A 19,855-nucleotide genomic window follows, 5' to 3' on the forward strand; every position below is an offset into this window, starting at 1 on the left:
GAGATACAACTATTTGAAAATCTGGAATCTGAGGGTATCTCGAAATATTGAGAAAATCGAGAAAAAGAAGTTCTGAGCAATGCATATTACTAATCAAAAATTGAGTTTTTATATATTTAGGGTATTAAATTTACAAAATATCTTCATGGAACATGATCTTAACTTAATATCCTAATGATTTTTGGCATAAAAGAGAAATGTATAATTTTGACCCATACAATGTATTGTTGGCTATTGCTACAAATATACCCCAGCGGCTTAACACTGCTTTTGTGCTGCAGGGTCACAATATAGTTTATTGAATAATTTTTGCATACTTTAAAAGTCTCAGTTTGGGATTTCTTCCTCTCCTGCTCCTCCTTCTTGGAGATCTTGTGTGACTCTTTAATGGCCAGGAACTTCAGGTATTTCTTCTTGGCGGATCTGGTTGCGAGCCGAGCGAGATCCTGCAGCTGCTCGTCTGTGATGTTCCTGGGAACGAACTTTCCCGCCTGATGCCACATCTCCACCAGCTCGCGGTTATCCTCCAGCGCTGAGCGACTCGGACTCTTGCTCTCGCTCTCCTCCCGCAGCGCTTGAGACCTCATCACCGTCTTCCAGGAGTCCAGATCCAGAGCGCTTTCTTTCCCGGCGCTGCGGCTGGAGCTGAAGACTCTGATGGAGACGCGGGGACTTCTGAAGCATCTCAGTGCCACTGAACACGAGCGCAGGAACATCATCACCTGCTGCGGCACAGGAACACCTGCGGAAAGGTGAAGCATAGAGCTGTGATACATTCAACATTCCTCGGGTGCATTTATAGCTTCATTTCTACACAGACACAAACATTAAATTATTAAAAACAAATGTGTATATTTGCTTTATGCTGAATGTGGATACTTTAAAAATCACAGTTTACATAAATATATATTATGATTTTTTTTTTTTGTATACCATGATACTTATATATGAATATATATAGGGTTGCAAAAAGGTGGAACATTTCCAGTAAATTTCGAAAACATTCCAGGATTTATTTTTTTTTGTAATATTCCAGGGATTTTTGAAAATTTTCCGGAAATTTACCAGAAATTTTCCACCCCTTTGCGACCCTAAATATATATATATATATATATATATAGTTTGATTAGTTTAAAAAAAATTTTTGCATACTTTAAAAGTTACAATTTATATAAACATAATATACATGGGTCAAAGACGTTAAGATGTCCGCATCAAAAGAAATTAACAAAAGTGATTTTATGTCCATAGAAAGCACATTAAATGTAACTAAAGCGTCTACTTTTAAGGATTCAAATACGTTTTTGGAGGATACAATGTTACAATTTGGTTGAAATAATGTTACATTGTCATTCAGTGTGACACAATATTTATGTAAAAATTCAAACATGCTTATTCTGACGTGTACATGTTAAAATATATAAAAGAATAAGAGAGCATATTACATTTGATTGTGTTTTAAATGAGTAAAAAATTCTTACTGACAAATGGGCAAAACCTAGGATAGTGGCACATTTTAAAAATGTAAAATTACGACTAATTAGTATTTGGAGTGAAAGTAATTTGTCTTTTAATATGTCATAAATTTATGTTTGTTTGTTGTAAATATGCCTGACAAGATTGTTACACTGAATGACATTTTAGTGGGTCTCTTCTGTAAATCAGGGGAAAATGTATGATATTTTGTGTGGAAAGTTTCCGGAAATGTATCAGAAATTTTCCACCCCTTTTCAACCCTAAATATATATAGTTTATTGATTAGTTTAATTTTTTTGCATACTTTAAAAGCCACAATTTATATAAACATAATACATATATTATAATTATATTATTATATTTTTTTATTGCATACATTAAGTCACTATATATATATATATATATATATATATATATATACACACACACACACACACAGTATAATACATGTTATGTATTTTTCATATTATGATGTATATAGTTTTTTTTGTAAACTTTAAAGGTCACAATTTATATAAATACATATTTAAATGTGAATTTAGTGCAAAAAATGTGTTTGTTGTGATAAAACAGACTTTAAAGTCTTCATGCAAAATTTTATTTCTTATTTTTGTCTTTTGATTTGGAGATGAAATATGACAATATTGCTGTTTTTTTTTACTTTCATTATGAGAATGAGATGGCATTTTCTGCAACTCTGAACGAGTATAGTGTGAAAATATTTAAATTGTGACGAAAACAATAATGTCAAATTAAAACAAATCAAAGGCCCTAAATCAGGCTTCATCATCTGTATGCAAAATATAATTTCTTATTTTTGTGTTTTGCCGGGTTTTTTTCTTCTTCTTTAGCTTAAAGGGGCATGTTGTCACAATGCAAACCTGCATTAATGCAAAAGCTAATTTTAAAGACATGTGAGAAATATTTTAACAGTAAAACAATCATGAAACAGTAAACACTAACACACAAAAGTAATACCCCAAAAAGTCAAGTATTTACGAATCAAACTCGAGAGTGACGCTGATATATAACAGACTTGTGACAACTAGCCCCGGTCTTCTCTACGTCTTTAATCACATTCACACTCATTATGAGTAAAACCAGCATACCATGTCAGCTGTATCTCTGCTTGTTCCCTCAGAAGTCACTGATGTTCCCTCAGAAGGACACACGCTGCCTGCTGTCATGTGGATGTCGGTGTGCAACAATAAAAGCTGACCGTGCGGAAATCGGCATTGGTCTATTATTTAATGGGCTGTCTGTTATTGAATATTTTAAAATATTTTTTTAACGTTTGAAATTTTGTTACTGTGATTTAAAATAGTAAAACACGTAATATCACTAAGAGTAATAACACATTTATGTTGAGTTGCGCACAGAGTGTAGGAACTATTGAATGCGTTTCTAGTCGGATCATATATAGCGGTACGCCACACGCTTGTAAACATCCGCTGGAGTTCACGCACATATTAAAAAACATTAAAAATATTACCGTTCAGAAACTTTTGACTGGTAGTGTACACCAGTCCCCCTTCAGGATGCGAGGACGGAAGAATTGAATCAACTGAAATGATATCCTCGCTCCCTTTAGCCTCACTTCAAAGTAATTTATATTCTACTCTGTTAATTAAAAGGCTGTTTAGATGCATATTCACTAATTATGAGAAGCACACATGTAAGAGGCTGACAATTAGCTGAACATATACTTCTTTAATTAGTGACACTTAGCCTGCGTTTTAAAATCTATTATTTATTATTATTTTTAAACCTCTATTTGAATATAGCGACATAATATCGCGCTCTTCAATATTTCTATGAATGAATCTCTAACAGAGACTGTCAGCCAATCACTGTGTGCATAGTTAATAAGCATGATGACGTCATCCATAGCAACGAGGTAAACCCCGCCCCCTTACTCTGAGTTTAAGACTTCTTCTCTCTGTTCTTCAGTACAAGTTTGTCTCAGCAGCTTTGTGAATAGGGTTTAAGAGAATGCAAGATCAAATCATCTGCGTTTGATTTTAATATTAATCATCTGAGTCAAAAGGAAACAGGATATGTTTTTGCAACAAGGTACAAGCACAGGATATGTGGTTAAAGTGAGAAGTTATGTAAGCTAATATTAACTTCTGCTGAAACGGATGTTTCCAAAGAAGTGTTGATAAACGAGAAAGATCAATTTAATGCACAAGACTCTAAGATATTTCATATTTTGACGGCGACATAATATCCTGATGTTTCAGTGAAGTTGTTCATATCAGACTTTGATTTACTTCCATTTAGATCTCCAGATCATACCAAGTTTGTGGGAAACATCCCTAAATATGATCTACTGTACCATGACATCTAGCTTTGAGCTTGACCCAACAACAATCACGTCTTCTGATGGAGAGACAAGTTAAAGTGAGCTTATAAATGCTTTGATGTCTACAGACTTTCCAGTGGAAACCATCAACAATCTGATGTACTTCTTTTGTGTATTCTGAAACTTCTGTATGGTGTTTTCAAAGTAAAGCTTATTGACATTATAAAGCGGATAGTTCCGGTCCTTGATTCTGATTGGCTGAGCCCCTTTTGCATTCTTATGGATTATTTTAAGGATGTCCTTGCTATGTTTCTGAGCATTGATCGTGTTTGGATGCTTGCTGTCTACGGAGGGCCAGAGAGCTCTCGGATTTCATCAGAAATATCTTAATTTGTGTTCTGAAGATGAACGAAGGTCTTACGGGTTTGGAACGACACGAGGGTGAGTAACTAATGACAGAATTTTAATTTTTGGGTGAACTATCCCTTTAAGAACATTTAGAGTTTGCACTGAAAAACAAGAGGCTACAAGCAGCATCAGCACAAATGAAGAAAAACAGCTCTTCTCGTGGCCAGGATGTGGTGCGCTGATATTCAGAGCGCTTTAATACACACCTGATCGATATCTGCTGCTCTGAGGGGCCTGGCCTTCACTTATCAGGCGTCTTCTGCAGCACTCTGCAGATTTGATAACGAAAAGCGTGTCATTCTGGAAAGGTTATGATAATATAGAGGGGTCACCTGTTCACTTCATGCATTCTTTTATCAGATGTATAAATGTTAAAGACCAGTATGTAAGACAAATAAACATGATTTCTTTGCAGTTTATGTTGAAGGCATGGCGTATTTCTGCCACAGAATAAAAAAAGGGAAATTGAGAATTATTATTTTTTTTTTAAAATCTCATAATTTTCTTAGAACGTTGAGTCTGTTTGCAATTTCGATTTTTTCATTTAAAATTTTTTTTTTTTTAGAATTCTGAGTTTACATCTCACCTTTCTGTTACCGTAATGGAATAAAATAACATTTCATAAAATAATTAATAATAAAATAATTATTTCACAATTCTGACTTTTTCTCGGAAATCTATTTTTAAAATTTTTTTTTAATAAACATGATTTCTTTGGATTTTATTTTGAATTTTGTACATGAAGCATACTTTCATCACACGTTTAATTATTTATATATGTATTTAAACAAGAATACGTTTATTTATACACACATTTATTTATTTATTTGCTTATTTATTTATTTTTAATTTCTGCAGGTTTGGTCCTCCATAATAGCGTATTTCTGCCACAGAATAAAAAAGGTAATATTATTATTTTTTATATCTCACAATTTTTTTCAGAACTTTGAATCTGTGTCTTGCAATTTTAAAGTTATAAATAAGTAGTTGCGAGTTTTTTCTTAAATCTTACAATTTAGATTTAATGTTTTTTTGGTCTGAATTCTGAGTTAACATCTTCCTTTTTGCTTTGTTTCCATCATGGATTAAAATACTGAAAGAAAAAAAAACTATATCTCACAATTCTGACTTTTTCTGTTTTTTTCCCCACCATGGAATAAAACATACAATTTCGCAATAATCTTTTATTTTTTATTTCACGATTCTGAATTTTTTCTCTCGCAGTTGTGAGTTTATGTCTCATAATTCAGACTTTTCTTCTGATAGTTTATGCCTAGAAATTATAAACTGCCAAATATGAACTCAGAAATGTGAGAAAAAAAGTCTAAATTACTTTTTTTGTTTTTTTTCCCGGAGCGAAAATAAGCTTCCGGTCTACTCTATTTTATTTTATATAAAATATTTGTTTATTTAAAAATGTAATATTTAATGTACAAATCAACGCAATAAAGTTAATAAACAGGAAGTGTATGCGCATGCGCATGCGCACTTCAGTTCGCGCCTTGAACCGTGTGGCGCGAATCCGGTGAGTATTAAAGAAGAAGACGCTGTCCGTGTAGAAGTGTCGTACATACACGATTAATTAGCGAGCTTTGTTTGTTTTAAGCTCACCACATTTATCGTTACAGTTGTCCTTGTTCTTCTCATCAGTTTGTATGTACTTTTAGTGAGAAAGCAGCTGCTGTTTCCATACTGCGAGCGACGCGATAAAAACAAATGGCTTCCATTATAAATAAACGAAGTTGTGTAGATTCGTCGCGTCGCGTCGCGTTGTTCTCTTTTACTTTATACTTAGTAAAATCTGTTGATCCCTGTTTTCTATTTACCTTATTCGTATACCATGGTACTATAAAGAATAGCACAGTATACAAAGAATACTATGGTATAACCGTGCTGCGTACGTTATCTAAAAAATAGCGTTATTAACAATAACAACAACAATACATTGTGATGCTGTGGTACTTGTTGTTGTCATTAATTTGTTTTACATTGGTGATATTTCTACAGTCTTTATAGAGAGGTACACTACCAGTCAACAGTTTTTGAACAGCAAGATTTTTAATGTAAATTTGATCCAAAGTACAGTAAAATTCTGAAATATTTTTACTATTTAAAACAGCTGTTTTCTATGTGAATATCTGTTAAACTGTAATTTATTTCTGTGATCAAAGCTGTATTTTCAGCATCATTACTCCAGTCTTCAGTGTCACGTGATTATAATATGCTGATTTGCTGCTCAAGAAACATTTCTTGGTTGGTATTATTATTATAATTCATTTTCAGGATTCTTTGATGAATAGAAAGATCCAAAGATCAGCATTTATCTGAAATAAAAAGCTTTTGTAACATTATACACTCCACCATTCAAAAGCTAGGAGTCCGTATCATTTTTAATTTTTTGGGGAAAGAAATGATAGAAATTAATACTTTTATTTAGCTAGGATGCTTTAAATTGATCAAAAGTGATGATAAAGACACTCAAAAGATTTCTATTTCAGATAAATGCTGTTCTTCTGAACTTTCTGTTCATCAAAGAATCTTGAAAAAATGCACTCAACTGTTTTCAACATTGATAATAATCAGAAATGTTTCTAATAATCAGCATATTAGAATGATTTCTGAAGATCATGTGACACTGAAGACTGGAGTAATGATGCTGAAAATACAGCTGCGCATCACAGAAATAAATTACAGTTTAACAGATATTCACAGAGAAAACAGCTATTTTGAATAGTAAACATATTTCAGAATTTTACTGAACTTTGGATCAAATTTACATTAAAAACATTAAAAATCTTACTGTTCAGAAACTGTTGACTGGTAGTGTAGTTGAACTGTTAGCTTGAGGTTTTTGCACACTCACACTCTCTGACTCCGTTTGTGTTTTTCTGTGCAGCTCTTCATGATGAAACCAGCCCGAGGGTCCGGAAGGGCCTCCACACGGGGCCCCAGAGGAGCCACAGACAGGAACACACACAAGACTCATAAAGTGAGACACAACTGAACAAACTCAGATTTATTATGATTAATATTCATCATATATTTATTTATTTAGCCATTGAAGCCTTTTATTAAAAAAAAAAAAAACCTTAATATACATATACTAATTCTTTATGTATATTATTTATGGGTTAAACTTTATTTTAAGGTGTCTTTGGTACAGTGTAATTATACATTTAAGTACTGAGTAATATTAATTAACTACATGTGCTTACTAGGGTTTGGCTTAGGGTTACTTGCGTGTAATTATGCTTAATTTAAATGTAACGTGTAACAAAGACACCTTAAAATAAAGTGTTACTTATTTATGTCCCAATTTACAATTACTAACATCCCCAAATGCATGCATACAATGTCAAATTCATTTATCAATAAAATAGCTTTCCTGATTTTAGATTTAATAGCAAAATAATAATTTGATATATTTTAAATTTGATCTCTTGTTATACTGTCGCTTCTAAAGTGCATCTGGAAAATACTGTTATTGGCGCAAAAGTATTTTTTTTTCTGATTAATATAATATTAAACGTACGGTAAAAACTATCAACAGCAATGATTATACAAATTAAGGCCTAAAAAGGTCTTAAATTGGAGAAGAATGTTTAAAGTCATGGCATTAAATGTTGAATATCTTCCTCAGTATTTCTGTCTTGTTTTCCATTACTAAGACACATTTAGTGGAGATGCAAAATTAACATATGAAGACTTGTTTTCGGAGAAATGGAGCAAAATTAAGTTTATTCTGAGAACAAGAATGAATATCTGTCAGTGGAGAACGAAAACTTGTTTCTCTTTTGAGTTAAGTTGATTTTTCTAAGCCAGCTGGCAGATATTTGTTCTTGTTTTAGTCATAAACACTTAATTTTGATCAGTTTCTCAAGACAATTTATTAAGACATTATTGAGGTCCATAGGAAACATTTACACTTGACGTATTAAATTTCTTTCTTAAATTTCCTTGGTCTTAAAAACGTTGAAACTTCATACATGTGGCTGAGAATTGAACAAATAGTTGTAATCTGGCTCAGATGAAGACACAAATCGTGTCTTTATGGTGTTTTTCTGCCGATTAAGAGATGAAACAAGACTTATTCATCACTCGTATGGTTGTGGAAAGCAAAAATGAAACAAAATGCAAGATATTTTATGAGAAAGTCCAGTGAAGCAGGCACTATTTCTTTGGAACGAGCAGCCCAGAATTAGCAAGAAACAAGTATTAGATTTCATTCAACATATATGTGAGCCTGCAGCACAAAAGCAGTGTTAAGTCGCTGGGGTATATTTGTAGCAATAGCCAACAATACATTGTATGGGTCAAAATTATACATTTTTCTTTTATGCCAAAAATCATTAGGATATTAAGTAAAGATCATGTTCCATGAAGATATTTTGTATGTTTCCTACCGTAAATATATCAAAACTTAATTTTTGATTAGTAATATGCATTGCTAAGAACTTCATTTGGACAACTTTAAAGATGATTTTCTCAATATTTAGATTTTTTTGCACCCTCAGATTCCAGATTTTCAAATATTGTCCTATCCTAACAAACCATACATCAATGGAAAGATTATTTATCCAGCTTTATTCAGATAATGCATAAATCTCAATTTTGAAAAATTGACTGGTTTTGTGCTGCAGGGTCACATATGATAAAAATAATGAAAGCTACTGTATAAACATGCTCAACGCTTTCTTCCAGACGTCGAAACCCAGAGCTGAAGGCCCACATCCGGAGCCGTCGAACAAACACAGCGGTAAGTTGAGAAATGATGGGAGATGTCTGTACTTGAATGCATTTGCAGACTCGTTGCGTAAGGTGAGGTTATTCTGAAACTCATTTGTCAACCTGCTGAGTTTCTTCTTTCTGGAAGTTTGCCAAACAAAACAATGGGCTACTGAAAAGCCTCTGTGTCCTCTTTTCTCTGTGTCATTATTTTCTAACACACGCACATGTTGTTTCAAACTCGTATGGCTTTCTTCTGTAAAACGAAAAAGGAAGTGCCATAAAGTATCATAAACAGTCCTTTTATGATATTAAATTTAAATCCCTGAAATTTAAATTGTTAGTCACTGAATATCATTAAAAACCAAATCAAATGGGCTTCAGGAAGTTTGAATATATCAACTAAAAATTTTTTACTATTGCACCGTTCACACATTAAACATAATTTAAAGTGCAAACTCAAAAGTGATGTTGGAAATATTGTTCAATCCATAAAATAAATCTTCCTTGGAAAAAAAAAAAATCCAGCTTTATTTTCTATATACACTATAACATTAATAATACCAAACATTAATCTATTTAAATGCTCTTATATTTACATTTACATTGTTATTATAGTTAACTAAAACTAAAATTAGAACCATACAAAGCATTTTTGTGACTTGAAATAAAATAAAACATTATTTCAACATTTAATTTAGTGCACTAAAATATCAAACTAAAACTGAAATAAAAAACTAGACATACAAGAAAAACATAAAATACTAAAAATGACAAAAACACAACAAACAAAAGTACTAAAAATTAAAAATGTATCAGAAAATATAAAAGCTGGTTCAATTGATAATAGTATTTCCGAAACGCAATCAAAAATGTGTCTGTTTGTATTCGTGTTGATTGATTAAACGATTAATTCGAAGGAAAATCAATTATGAAGATCTCTAAAAAAGTGCATGCTTAATGTGAACGTATGAATGAGGTCTGAGATGACAGAATTGGCATTTTTAGCTGAATTATTTCTTTCAAATTCTGTATTATGTCTGAATATAATGGTCTGTTGTGGTCTTTTTCTTCTCCTCTGATTTTCTATTAACACCTCAGTGATGGCTGGAAAGAGTAAGAGTAAGGGAAACTGGAAGCCGCTGACCAAATCTTCCCTGCTGGCTCTGGAGAACATGCTCGGTTTGTCCATGCTGTGAGTAACGTGTTACGCAATAATTACACGTGTGTGCAGATTGCTTCATCATTACGCTCTGAGTGTGATGTTTTTGCATGCTTTTGACTCAGGTCTGTACTGGCATTGAAAAGCAAAGAAAAAGAAGAATCGCAGAAGCATCTCAACCTCCTCAAAGATCAGTAAGAGACATTCTGCCAAACATCTCCTTTTGTTCTTCCACAGCATCTCAGGCGCCGAACTCTGTTTTCGTAGGTTCCTGGCTAAGTGTGCACAGCTTTCTGTTCCCCCGAGGAAGCATGGAGACATTATGCACGTGTCCCGTCAGTTCAAAGCAGAGAGGACGAAGTCCGAGCATGGCAGGAAGACGCTTGAGGCTCTAGAGGTGATGACAGAAAGTCTTAAAACGTCTTAATGTACAAGAAAGTCTTAATTATGATTTATAAAGCGGATAGTTCCGGTGCTTGATTCTGATTGGCTGAGCCGCATTCGAAGCTGTTGTAAATTTCGAACGCGGCTCAACCAATCAGAATCAAGGACCGGAACTATTCGCTTTATAAATTTTATTTGTGCAGGTCTTAAATTTGAGCTTAAAAATCCTGCAGAAAGCCTGGATGAACGAGCATGAATTAAGATGATCAGCTGTTCGTGACACAGCCGCTCATGAACCCTTTGTGTGTTTAGGAGAACACGAGTTCGATTGTTAGCACTCTGGAGGTGATGGAGGTGCGGATGGATGGTTTAGAGGAGAAATGCAGGATAATGAGACGCAAACTAGACGAGGAAGAGGACAAGGCACATGAGGTTCATACAGATTTGATGGTTTCACTTGAACAGCCAGAGACGGTTTAATCCTGGTGTTTGACTCTGATCTGTTCCAGTTTCTGCAGCAGTCAGAACAGACGGTCCTGCGTCTTCCCGCTTTACCGTCTCTACAGCCGACACTACAGGTACATCACAATACACAATCCAATGAACTACAGTCAAGATTACTCACTTAACTTTGAAGAAGTCATATTTAAGCACAAAGTCAAATTAATGATAAATGTGACCCTGGAGCACAAAACCAGTCATAAGGGTCAATTTTGTGAAATTGAGATTTATGCATCATCTGAAAGCTGAATAAATAAGCTTTCCATTGATGTATGGTTTGTTAGGATAGGACAATATTTGAAAATCTGGAATCTGAGGGTGCAAAAAAATCTAAATATTGAGAAAATCATCTTTAAAGTTGTTCAAATGAAGTTCTTAGCAATGCATATTACTAATCAAAAATTAAGTTTTGATATATTTACGGTAGGAGATTTACAAAATATCTTCATGGAACATGATCTTTACTTAATATCCTAATGATTTTTGGCATAAAAGAAAAATGTATAATTTTGACCCATACGATGTATTGTTGGCTATTGCTACAAATATACCCCAGCGACTTAACACTGCTTTTGTGCTCCAGGGACACATATTAGGTTTTAGAATGTTTTTGTTCATAGGGCTTAAGTTTATTTGCATTATAAATTTATTTATTTGACAGTTAAGCAATTTTCACATTACTGTAACGCATGAATTTAAAAATATTTATTTGTTAGTATTTGTTTACTATAGAAGTCCATTTCTACCACGGAATAAAATAAATAAAAATTTTAGTGCTGTCAAACGATTAATCGTGATTAAAGATTAAAGTTTTTTTTACATAATATATGTGTGTATACTGTGTATATTTAAAGACACACACATACAGCATATTTTGAAAATATTTACATGCATTTACGTGTATATATTTAAATTCATATCAATTATATCATATATAAATATATTAAATATATAAACTTAACATATTTTTCTTAAATATATCCATGCATGTGTATGTGTGTGTATTTATATATAGAAAAATAAATATACACAGTACACAGACATATATTATGTAAACAAAAACTTTTCAGGTGAAGTACGGCACCCAGCAGGTGAGGAAGAGGAGCATGGTGAGGAAGAGTACACGATAGAGACGGGTCAGACGGTGGGTTGTGTAACCCGGTCCGGATGGCGAGGTTGGGGAAGACATTGTGCTCTCGGCTTTCTTTGCGCAAAATATCACGGCGATATTGCACGACAAGAATATCACCAAAGGTAGCAAGAATCCCGCCACGGTCTCCAACACGTTTAAAGCTTGCCCTACTCCCAAATCGCTTTCAATGCAAGCCTCACGGTTTGCCCAGAGAATGACTTTGGCTGTTTCGATGTATGGAACGGCGAAAACCGCCGCCAACACCCATATTGCGGCGCAAGCCAGTGGCACGACCCAACGAGGGCGTCTCAATCGAGCCCAAACTGGTCTGAGGAGACACAAGCAGCGCTCCACCGCGACGGCGCACAGCAAGAACGCGCTCGCGTACAATCCCAGGCATCGCAAATAAATCACCAGCTTGCACACAGGCTCCCCCAACGTCCAAGTGAAGTGGTTCGCTAAGTAGGGTAGCATAAGCGGCGTCCGTAACAGCAGCACCAAATCCGCCAGCGCCAGGTTCACCACGTAGATCCGGAAGCTGTCGGCGGTCTGCGTTTCGCCGGTCACTCCTCTGTTGCGGCACCAAACTCGAACCCCCAGCGCCCAGACCACCAGAGCGTTTAGAGAGACGCCCACGATGAAGATCATCACGGTCACCGCCATCTGCAGCACGCGCATGCCCTCGCTGGGGTACACGGTGGAGTTGGTGTGGTTGGAGGTGTTCGGCGCTGGGGTAGACATTGGGTCTCTGTGGAAATACAGGGGAAAATTCACATCAGTGTTCATTTAGACAGCACATTTTAGTTATAGTTGTAAGCCCTATTCGGACCACAATTGTGACCCTGGAGCACAAAACCAGTCATAAGGGTCGATTTTTTTAAATTGAGATGTATACATCATCTGAAAGCTGAATAAATAATCTTTCCATTGATGTATGGTTTGTTAGGATAGGACAATATTTGAAAATCTGGAATCTGAGGGTGCAAAAAAATCTAAATATTGAGAAAATCATCTTTAAAGTTGTTCAAATGAAGTTCTTAGCAATGCATATTACTAATCAAAAATTAAGTTGAGATTTACGGTAGGAAATGTACAAAATATCTTCATGGAACATGATCTATACTTAATATTGAAAACTTTCTATGTAGGGTACATTACTATTGCATAATAGTAGTTATGCTAAATTTAAGCCTTAAATGACCAGAAAGCCTTTCATTTGCTCTTAAGTTCCTAAAATGCAAGTGCTACTATGCAACGCAATTAAATCCTGGATTAAAACAATCATATCAGTTACAGATTGGCTCTTGTTTTAAATGTTTTGGTAATATTCTGGGTGAAAACCTTCTATGTACACTTTCAGGAAAAAAAGGTACAAAAGCTGTGACTGGGGCGGCACCTCTTCAGAAGGTACACATTTGTACCTAAAAAGTCAATTTTAGTACCAAATTAATACCTACAATGTACATAGTAGTATCTAAGGATGCGTTCACACTTGTAAAAAACAACCAAACATGACAAGTGTGAACACACAAAAGGTACAAAGTGAACCTTTTGAAAGTGCACCGCCACAGTGACAGCTTTTGTACCTTTTTTTTGGTTTTGTGCTCCAGGGTCACAGTTGTTTATCATATGGATGTCTGTAGAAATAAATTTACATATCACCTCTAAACTCATGGATTCGGATGGCGATTTATTCACAGTGAAGAAGCGAGTTCTGTGTTCCTACGAACCCGGGAACTTATTTAAATCTCCTGTTTAAAAATAGACGCGCTATAGTTGTATATAATTATACATGGCATAGTTAATATATATATATATTAGTGCTGTCAATTGATTTAAAAAAATGACTAATTAATCGCACATTTTTCTGAAATTAAACGCGATTAATTCCACCTAACATTAACGTTTTTTAAATATACTTTTATATTGCAATAATTTCACATTAAATCTTCAAATTAATGTACAAACAACATAAAGACAGTATATTTGTTTAATGGCATCTTTTTTTTATGACTGAAGGCCAGTATCACTGATACCAATAATACTGATGTCTCTATAAAATTGCCCCCCCCAATATTTAACCATTGGCTAGCCATTCAGCATTACAGTATAATTGAGAGCTATAATGTTTAACATTTATTAGACTTCAAAAATATAACTTCTAATTTAAGTGAACTTTAAAACAATCTTCACATAAACCCATTATAATAAATGTCATATTTACCCGTGCCCTTCAGCAGAAATATACAGAAATTGAAGTTATCAAAAAACTAAATCCTAAATTAAATATAGATGAATCCTTAAAGCTATAAAAGTTATTTTTCCTCTTTTTTTTTTTTCTTCTTTGTCCTTTGATGAACAGACATCACAGCAGCTGGTTATTAGGTTGTTTTGGCTGCTATTACTTTAAGAGCGGCTGCTGAACGTGACACGGATCTGACACTCATCGTATTTTCTCTCAACTCTTTTGACCTTTTCTGACCCACTTCAGGTCTTAAAGTCTCTATTAATGAGCTGACGAGTTAAATCGGGTGTGTTAGATGAGTGAGACTGTTCTTAAATGTGACTCATATAAAATATATTACATACATGCACAGTTTTAAGGCAGCTTTAGTCGCCTTTTTGTAACGTCATGACTTAACTGACCACGACATTGCATGCACGTAGTTTATTTCGCAATTTGATATGAAATGATAAAGACTACAGCGTGCGCCGGTGCCTTTGTGCGTGCAATTGAAGAGCACTCGCTTCGAGCACAGTACCGTTTTTAAATGTACTTTTGTCAAGAGAAAAAGTGACAGAAGCAGTAGTTGTGAGTGGAGTGGCCAACCATAGCTCCGCCCCTGTGTTAATTGCATTAAATATTTTAACGAGTTAAACTGAAAAAATTAATCGCCTGCGTTAATGCGCTAATTTTGACAGCACTAATATATATCTCGGAGAAAACATCTATTAACCTGGTAGTATGAATGATATTAAGATTTGAACATGCAATATAGACTTGTCTTGATCTCAAAATTAAATAAAACCACTTCTCATAAAGAAACAAGAACATGGTCCTCTTTCCAATGAAATATCAATGGTTATATAATATGCATTCTTTATAACAACTTGCATACAGCATCCTTCATTCTTCAATCCTTATTAGGGCTACTAAAGTGCTGTGAGTGATTTTCTCTCTTTGTTTTGTTGATTCATTAACAAAAGGGACACAGACAACAGTAACTAAATGAGGCTGCTGCCCCTTTAAAACTATAACTACTGTATATTAAAACTATCAATATACTGCCGATATTCTTTAAGACGTAACCGTGAATACTCGTCAAATCTGTCAGTAGATTTTCTGAATTATGTTTTATTAATTCGATAAGAGTTTTTATTCTGTGATCGTCTGAAAAAATGTCGTTGACACAAATTATGATGCATATTTTTTTTGTCAGCGAAACGTGTGCAGTCTGCTCGAAAACACGCGGTGCATGTTCATGGAAAGCATTTCGTTATGCTTGAGAAACACATCTATTTGTTCTCTGGCCATAAAATAAAGGAAGTTGCATGCAGTTTCCTCTTTTCAGAAGCATTACGAAACGCTTTTTCAATGAAATCAAGTATGGCCTTGTCACAATACTTTCTGCATTATTTAAAGTAGGTGCTATATGAATAAAAACACACTTTAGGTCACCAGATGTCATTTAGGACATGCATGCATTTCTGCTGGAAGGCGAAGACTCAACTTGCATGTTCTGCAAGACTTTCCATTAAACATGCTTTATTAGACTCTCCTGGTTTTAATGCAACTAGGCAACATTTTTATTCAATATAAGGTCCAATTCTCGCTATTAACAGACCTTTGCTTCACTAAACTAATTTGCTGCTTATTAATAATAAGGTAGTTGTTAAGTTTAGGTATTTAGATGTAGAATAAATGCTTTATAAGTACTAATAAACAAGCAATATGATAATAACAGGCATGCTAATAAGCAACTGAGAATTGGTCCTTATACTAAAGTGTTACCTTTTTTAATAGTTTATATTTTTATAGTTACTGTATATATATAACTCGTTTCTTGCCATGAAAGTAGCCTCAGTTGCTGACATGGCATTAAAAACTACACTACGGCTACTAAAATACACCGTAAGGGAGAACAAACATTGTGCGGTTGCATAAACACAACCACAATCTTAAAGGGACAGTTCACCCAAAAATGAAAGTTCTGTCATTTACTCACACTTACATCGTTCCAATCCTGTACGAGTTTTTTCCTTCTGCTCAACACAAAAGTAATTGTTCAACAGAAGAAAGAAGCTCATGTAGGTTTGGGAACGATACAAGTGTGAGTAAATGATGACAGAACTTACATTTTTGGGTGAACTGTCCCTTTAAGACTTAACTTGGAGTTTGACTTTAGTTTGACCAACTCGCAGTTAACCGAGGGTTAATCAGTCTTTTCAGACCAGTCTACATTATGTAACTGACTTATAAAAGTCGTGACCAGTCTTAAAGAAAAACTTGTAAGACTAGTCTAAGCAGTCTGTGCAACCGCCCACAGATTAAAATGGTGTAGAAATGTAAAAATAATAAACCTAGTGATGTGCTCAAACCTCTAAACAAAATAAGATATTTTGAAGAATTTTGGTAACCAAACAGTTGCTGGTAGCCAAAATACAATGGAAGTCAATGCCTACCCTACTGAAAAAATACTAAAATGTATTTGAAATCCATTTATTTTGTGTGCTAAGTATACTTAGTATTGATAAATTGGAACGACTCATTTTGTACTTAATGCACTTTAATTGTGCTCAAGTCCTACTAAAGATAAGTATATTTGATTGTGCTAAAGTGGAACTATTGGAAGGTACACTTTAAATATCTTGCATTTAAAGACTGATATTAATTATACAGAGATCATACAATCCTCATCAAAAGAGACATTAAAACATTTTTCAGAATATCTTCTTTTGTGTTCAACAGAAATAAAGAAATTCATTCATGTTTGGAACAACTTGAGGGTGAATAAATTACACATATGTGTCCCTGCAGCACAAAAGCAGTGTTAAGTCGCTGGGGTATATTTGTAGCAATAGCCAACAATACATTGTATGGGTCAAAATTATACATTTCTCTTTTATGCCAAAAATCATTAGGATATTAAGTAAAGATCATGTTCCATGAAGATATTTTGTAAATTTCCTACCATAAATATATCAAAACTTAATTTTTGATTAGTAATATGCATTGCTAAGAACTTCATTTGAACAACTTTAAAGATGATTTTCTCAATATTTAGATTTTTTTGCACCCTCAGATTCCAGATTTTCAAATCTTGTCCTATCCTAACCAACCATACATCAATGGAAAGCTGATTTATTCAGCTTTCAGCTGATGCATAAATCTCAAATTTAGAAAAATTGACACTTAATACTGGTTTTGTGCTCCAGGGTCACAATTAAAATTTTTAGATGCACTGTCACTTTAAATGCTAAAGTTGCATTAGTGCAGCATGTGAGCTGCAAACATGAATGATTCTGCAGATCATCTGAGAGTGACCAGATGCACAATTTTTACTTGTTTGACCAGAATACAGGCGAAAAATCCCATATCTAGGGACTTGATAGGGGACTCTTTTGATACAGAATTACCTCATCAGTGCTTTATCAGTGACCGAACACCTTTGCAGTGCACTAGCAGATACAGGTGAAGTTTAGAGGTCATGCGATGTGATGCTGTGCGTGTTCCTAGGAACAGTGAGTCGCAGGAATGTTAACTTTATCACCTGAAGGCGTAGCGTTATTTCACCCAAAGCCGTCCTCCCATTCACAACCTGTTTACACACATCCATAACGCATTCCTGGTATGCGAACACACCTACAGCGCTGCTCATCTAGAACACGTTTGCTCCACGAGAGCCTTTCAGCGAACCTAAATTCTCTGACACGACTGATTTTGTGCTTATTCATTTAGAGTCTAACAGATTAGTTATAGTTGAGATTTATGAGTGTGTCTTACCTTCTTACAAGGCTGTGGTCGACTTGCATGCATTGACTCCGAGAGCTTTAGATCTGAGAGCTTTGGCGCTGATGGAGTGTAAAAACTCACCGGGGGAGTGTTTCTGTGCTTTAACCTATCAGTGGGAGGGTTTAAGCTTGACTCTGCCTTTCGATTTGATTGCAACATTAATGGACAGCATGAAACTACAATCTAAATATAGTTTGCTGCACTGATTTACTGACTTTGTTTATTGCATATGCAGTTCAGAAAATGTGAATACTTCATGAGGTCTAGGCTCATTTGAGTGCAGAGGTATTTTTTTAAATGATACTTTCTTTGACAACTTACCAACATATTAGAATTTAATTCTTTATTTATTTTGAAGAAAATATGAGCAGCGTTTGCTCATGTAAACGTGTTGGAAAATTCTGTGCGATTCCTCCAGTGTTATTTTAGTATCATTAAGATACTATTACAGTCTTTATAAACAATATATATATATTTATATAACAATTTTAGTTAAAGTCTTAGTCATTTTTGTTTAGGTTTTTTAAAATGTCATATAGTTTTTCATTTGGTTTTTAGTTATTTTATTTTATAAGTATTTTTCTTTCTTTCTTTTGCATTTGATTTCCTTTAACGTTCATTTCAAACAATTACATTTTCTTTTTCTGTAATTTTCTGTAAAATAAGTTTTTATTTTGGTTTTAGTTCATTTATTTAATTTTTATTTATTTTTATTTTGTTTCTTTTGTTTTGTTGTCTTGACAAAAAAATAAAATAATTGTACTTTTTACTTTTTTCTTTTCTTTTTTTACATTTTATTTCCATTAACGTTCATTTCTAATAATTACATTTTCTTTTTTTCTGATTTTAGTTAGCTATATTTTTTCATTTTATTTTTAATGAAAGTTTTAGTAATTTTTGTTGTTTTTGTCATTTTCTTGTAATATAGTTTTTATTTTGGTTTTAATTCATTCATTTTATTTTTATTTATTTTATATTGTTATCTTGACAAAAACATAAAATAATTTTACTTTTTTTTTTTTTTTTTTTCATTTTATTTCCATTAACGTTTTAATGTTTAACAAGACACATGATTTGAGGAATCAAAGAGAACAAACGCTGTGCTACAAGTTACTGATGTTTAATACAAACCCATAACCCTAACTACAGTGGATCAAAACCTTCATCTAAAGCCTAAAACCAAAATGCGTTCTCGTCTTAGAGCAACTTTGATGAACTTGTTTGATCCACTTCAAATGTTGACTACTGTATCTGCAATATTAACAGTGATTCTTACCTTAGCGGACGCTACTATTAAGGCAGTGAGGTCTCATTTATCAGGTGTAAACTGAGCTGAAGCTAGCAGAGGCTTGTCTGCGTTCTGTCCGTTTCTCGTAAGTGTTGAAGTGTGAGACATCGTGAGCTCAGTACGACTGAAACTTCCTTATCAATCAACCACGAGATCACTCAGCTGTTTTCAGATGTGTTGAGTTTGACTGATAGCATCAAACTCCTGTGGCTTGTTCATTTTTCTCACTTGCTGTGAGAATTGAGTTCTTCGTTGTTCTCATGTAAATTTGGTGTTTCCAATCAAGTCTACAGTATACATGGGTCAAAGACGTTAAGATGTCCGCATCAAAAGAAATGAACAAAAGTGATTTTATGTCCATAGAAAGCACGTTAAATGTAACTAAAGTGTCTACTTTTAAGGTTTCAAATAAGTTTTTGGAGGATACAATGTTACAATTTGGTTGAAATAATGTTACATTG

The 19,855-nt window shown here is 34.0% G+C and overlaps 3 protein-coding genes across 3 annotated transcripts in view; 1 reads left to right on the top strand and 2 right to left on the bottom strand.

The window, feature by feature from the left end:
• Positions 1-2,681, bottom strand: part of LOC107751070 (mitochondrial ribonuclease P protein 1-like) — a 5,521-nt gene extending 2,840 nt beyond the window's left edge. The window contains exons 1-2 of the mRNA XM_016566660.1: positions 2,586-2,681; positions 318-742 (exon numbers count right to left, since the gene is read on the bottom strand). Coding sequence (XP_016422146.1) covers positions 318-719 — 402 coding nt within the window. The 5' untranslated portion in view covers positions 720-742; positions 2,586-2,681. The remainder of the gene's footprint in view (positions 1-317; positions 743-2,585) is intronic.
• A 2,990-nt stretch (positions 2,682-5,671) lies between these two features.
• Positions 5,672-11,089, top strand: LOC107751093 (centromere protein Q-like). Its single transcript, XM_016566695.1, has 8 exons — positions 5,672-5,714; positions 7,086-7,178; positions 8,891-8,945; positions 10,016-10,109; positions 10,202-10,270; positions 10,344-10,473; positions 10,773-10,892; positions 10,970-11,089. Exons 2-8 carry the CDS (start codon positions 7,092-7,094, stop codon positions 11,087-11,089), a joined length of 675 nt encoding a protein of 224 aa, XP_016422181.1. The 5' UTR covers positions 5,672-5,714; positions 7,086-7,091.
• Positions 11,090-12,027: 938 nt separating this feature from the next.
• LOC107751094 (C3a anaphylatoxin chemotactic receptor-like) lies at positions 12,028-18,248 on the bottom strand. Its single transcript, XM_016566696.1, has 2 exons — positions 18,098-18,248; positions 12,028-12,841 (listed from the first exon to the last, which is right to left on the bottom strand). The coding sequence occupies exons 1-2, from the start codon at positions 18,124-18,126 to the stop codon at positions 12,028-12,030; spliced, it is 843 nt and encodes a 280-aa protein (XP_016422182.1). The 5' UTR covers positions 18,127-18,248.
• Between the last annotated feature and the right edge of the window lie 1,607 nt (positions 18,249-19,855).

Source organism: Sinocyclocheilus rhinocerous, unplaced genomic scaffold (assembly GCF_001515625.1).
Source record: "Sinocyclocheilus rhinocerous isolate Xijiao unplaced genomic scaffold, SAMN03320098_v1.1 scaffold632, whole genome shotgun sequence".
Lineage (NCBI taxonomy): Eukaryota > Metazoa > Chordata > Actinopteri > Cypriniformes > Cyprinidae > Sinocyclocheilus > Sinocyclocheilus rhinocerous.

Excerpts from the sequence above, each read along its gene's own strand:
- LOC107751094 (XM_016566696.1), bottom strand. The coding sequence starts at position 18,126 with ATGCAAGTCGACCACAGCCTTGTAAGAAG. Across the intron at positions 12,842-18,097 it reads GACCACAGCCTTGTAAGAAG|AGACCCAATGTCTACCCCAG; the intron begins GTAAGACACACT and ends GTATTTCCACAG.
- LOC107751093 (XM_016566695.1), top strand. The coding sequence starts at position 7,092 with ATGATGAAACCAGCCCGAGGGTCCGGAAGGGCCTCCACACGGGGCCCC. Across the intron at positions 8,946-10,015 it reads GCCGTCGAACAAACACAGCG|TGATGGCTGGAAAGAGTAAG; the intron begins GTAAGTTGAGAA and ends TTAACACCTCAG. Across the intron at positions 10,893-10,969 it reads AAGAGGACAAGGCACATGAG|TTTCTGCAGCAGTCAGAACA; the intron begins GTTCATACAGAT and ends GATCTGTTCCAG.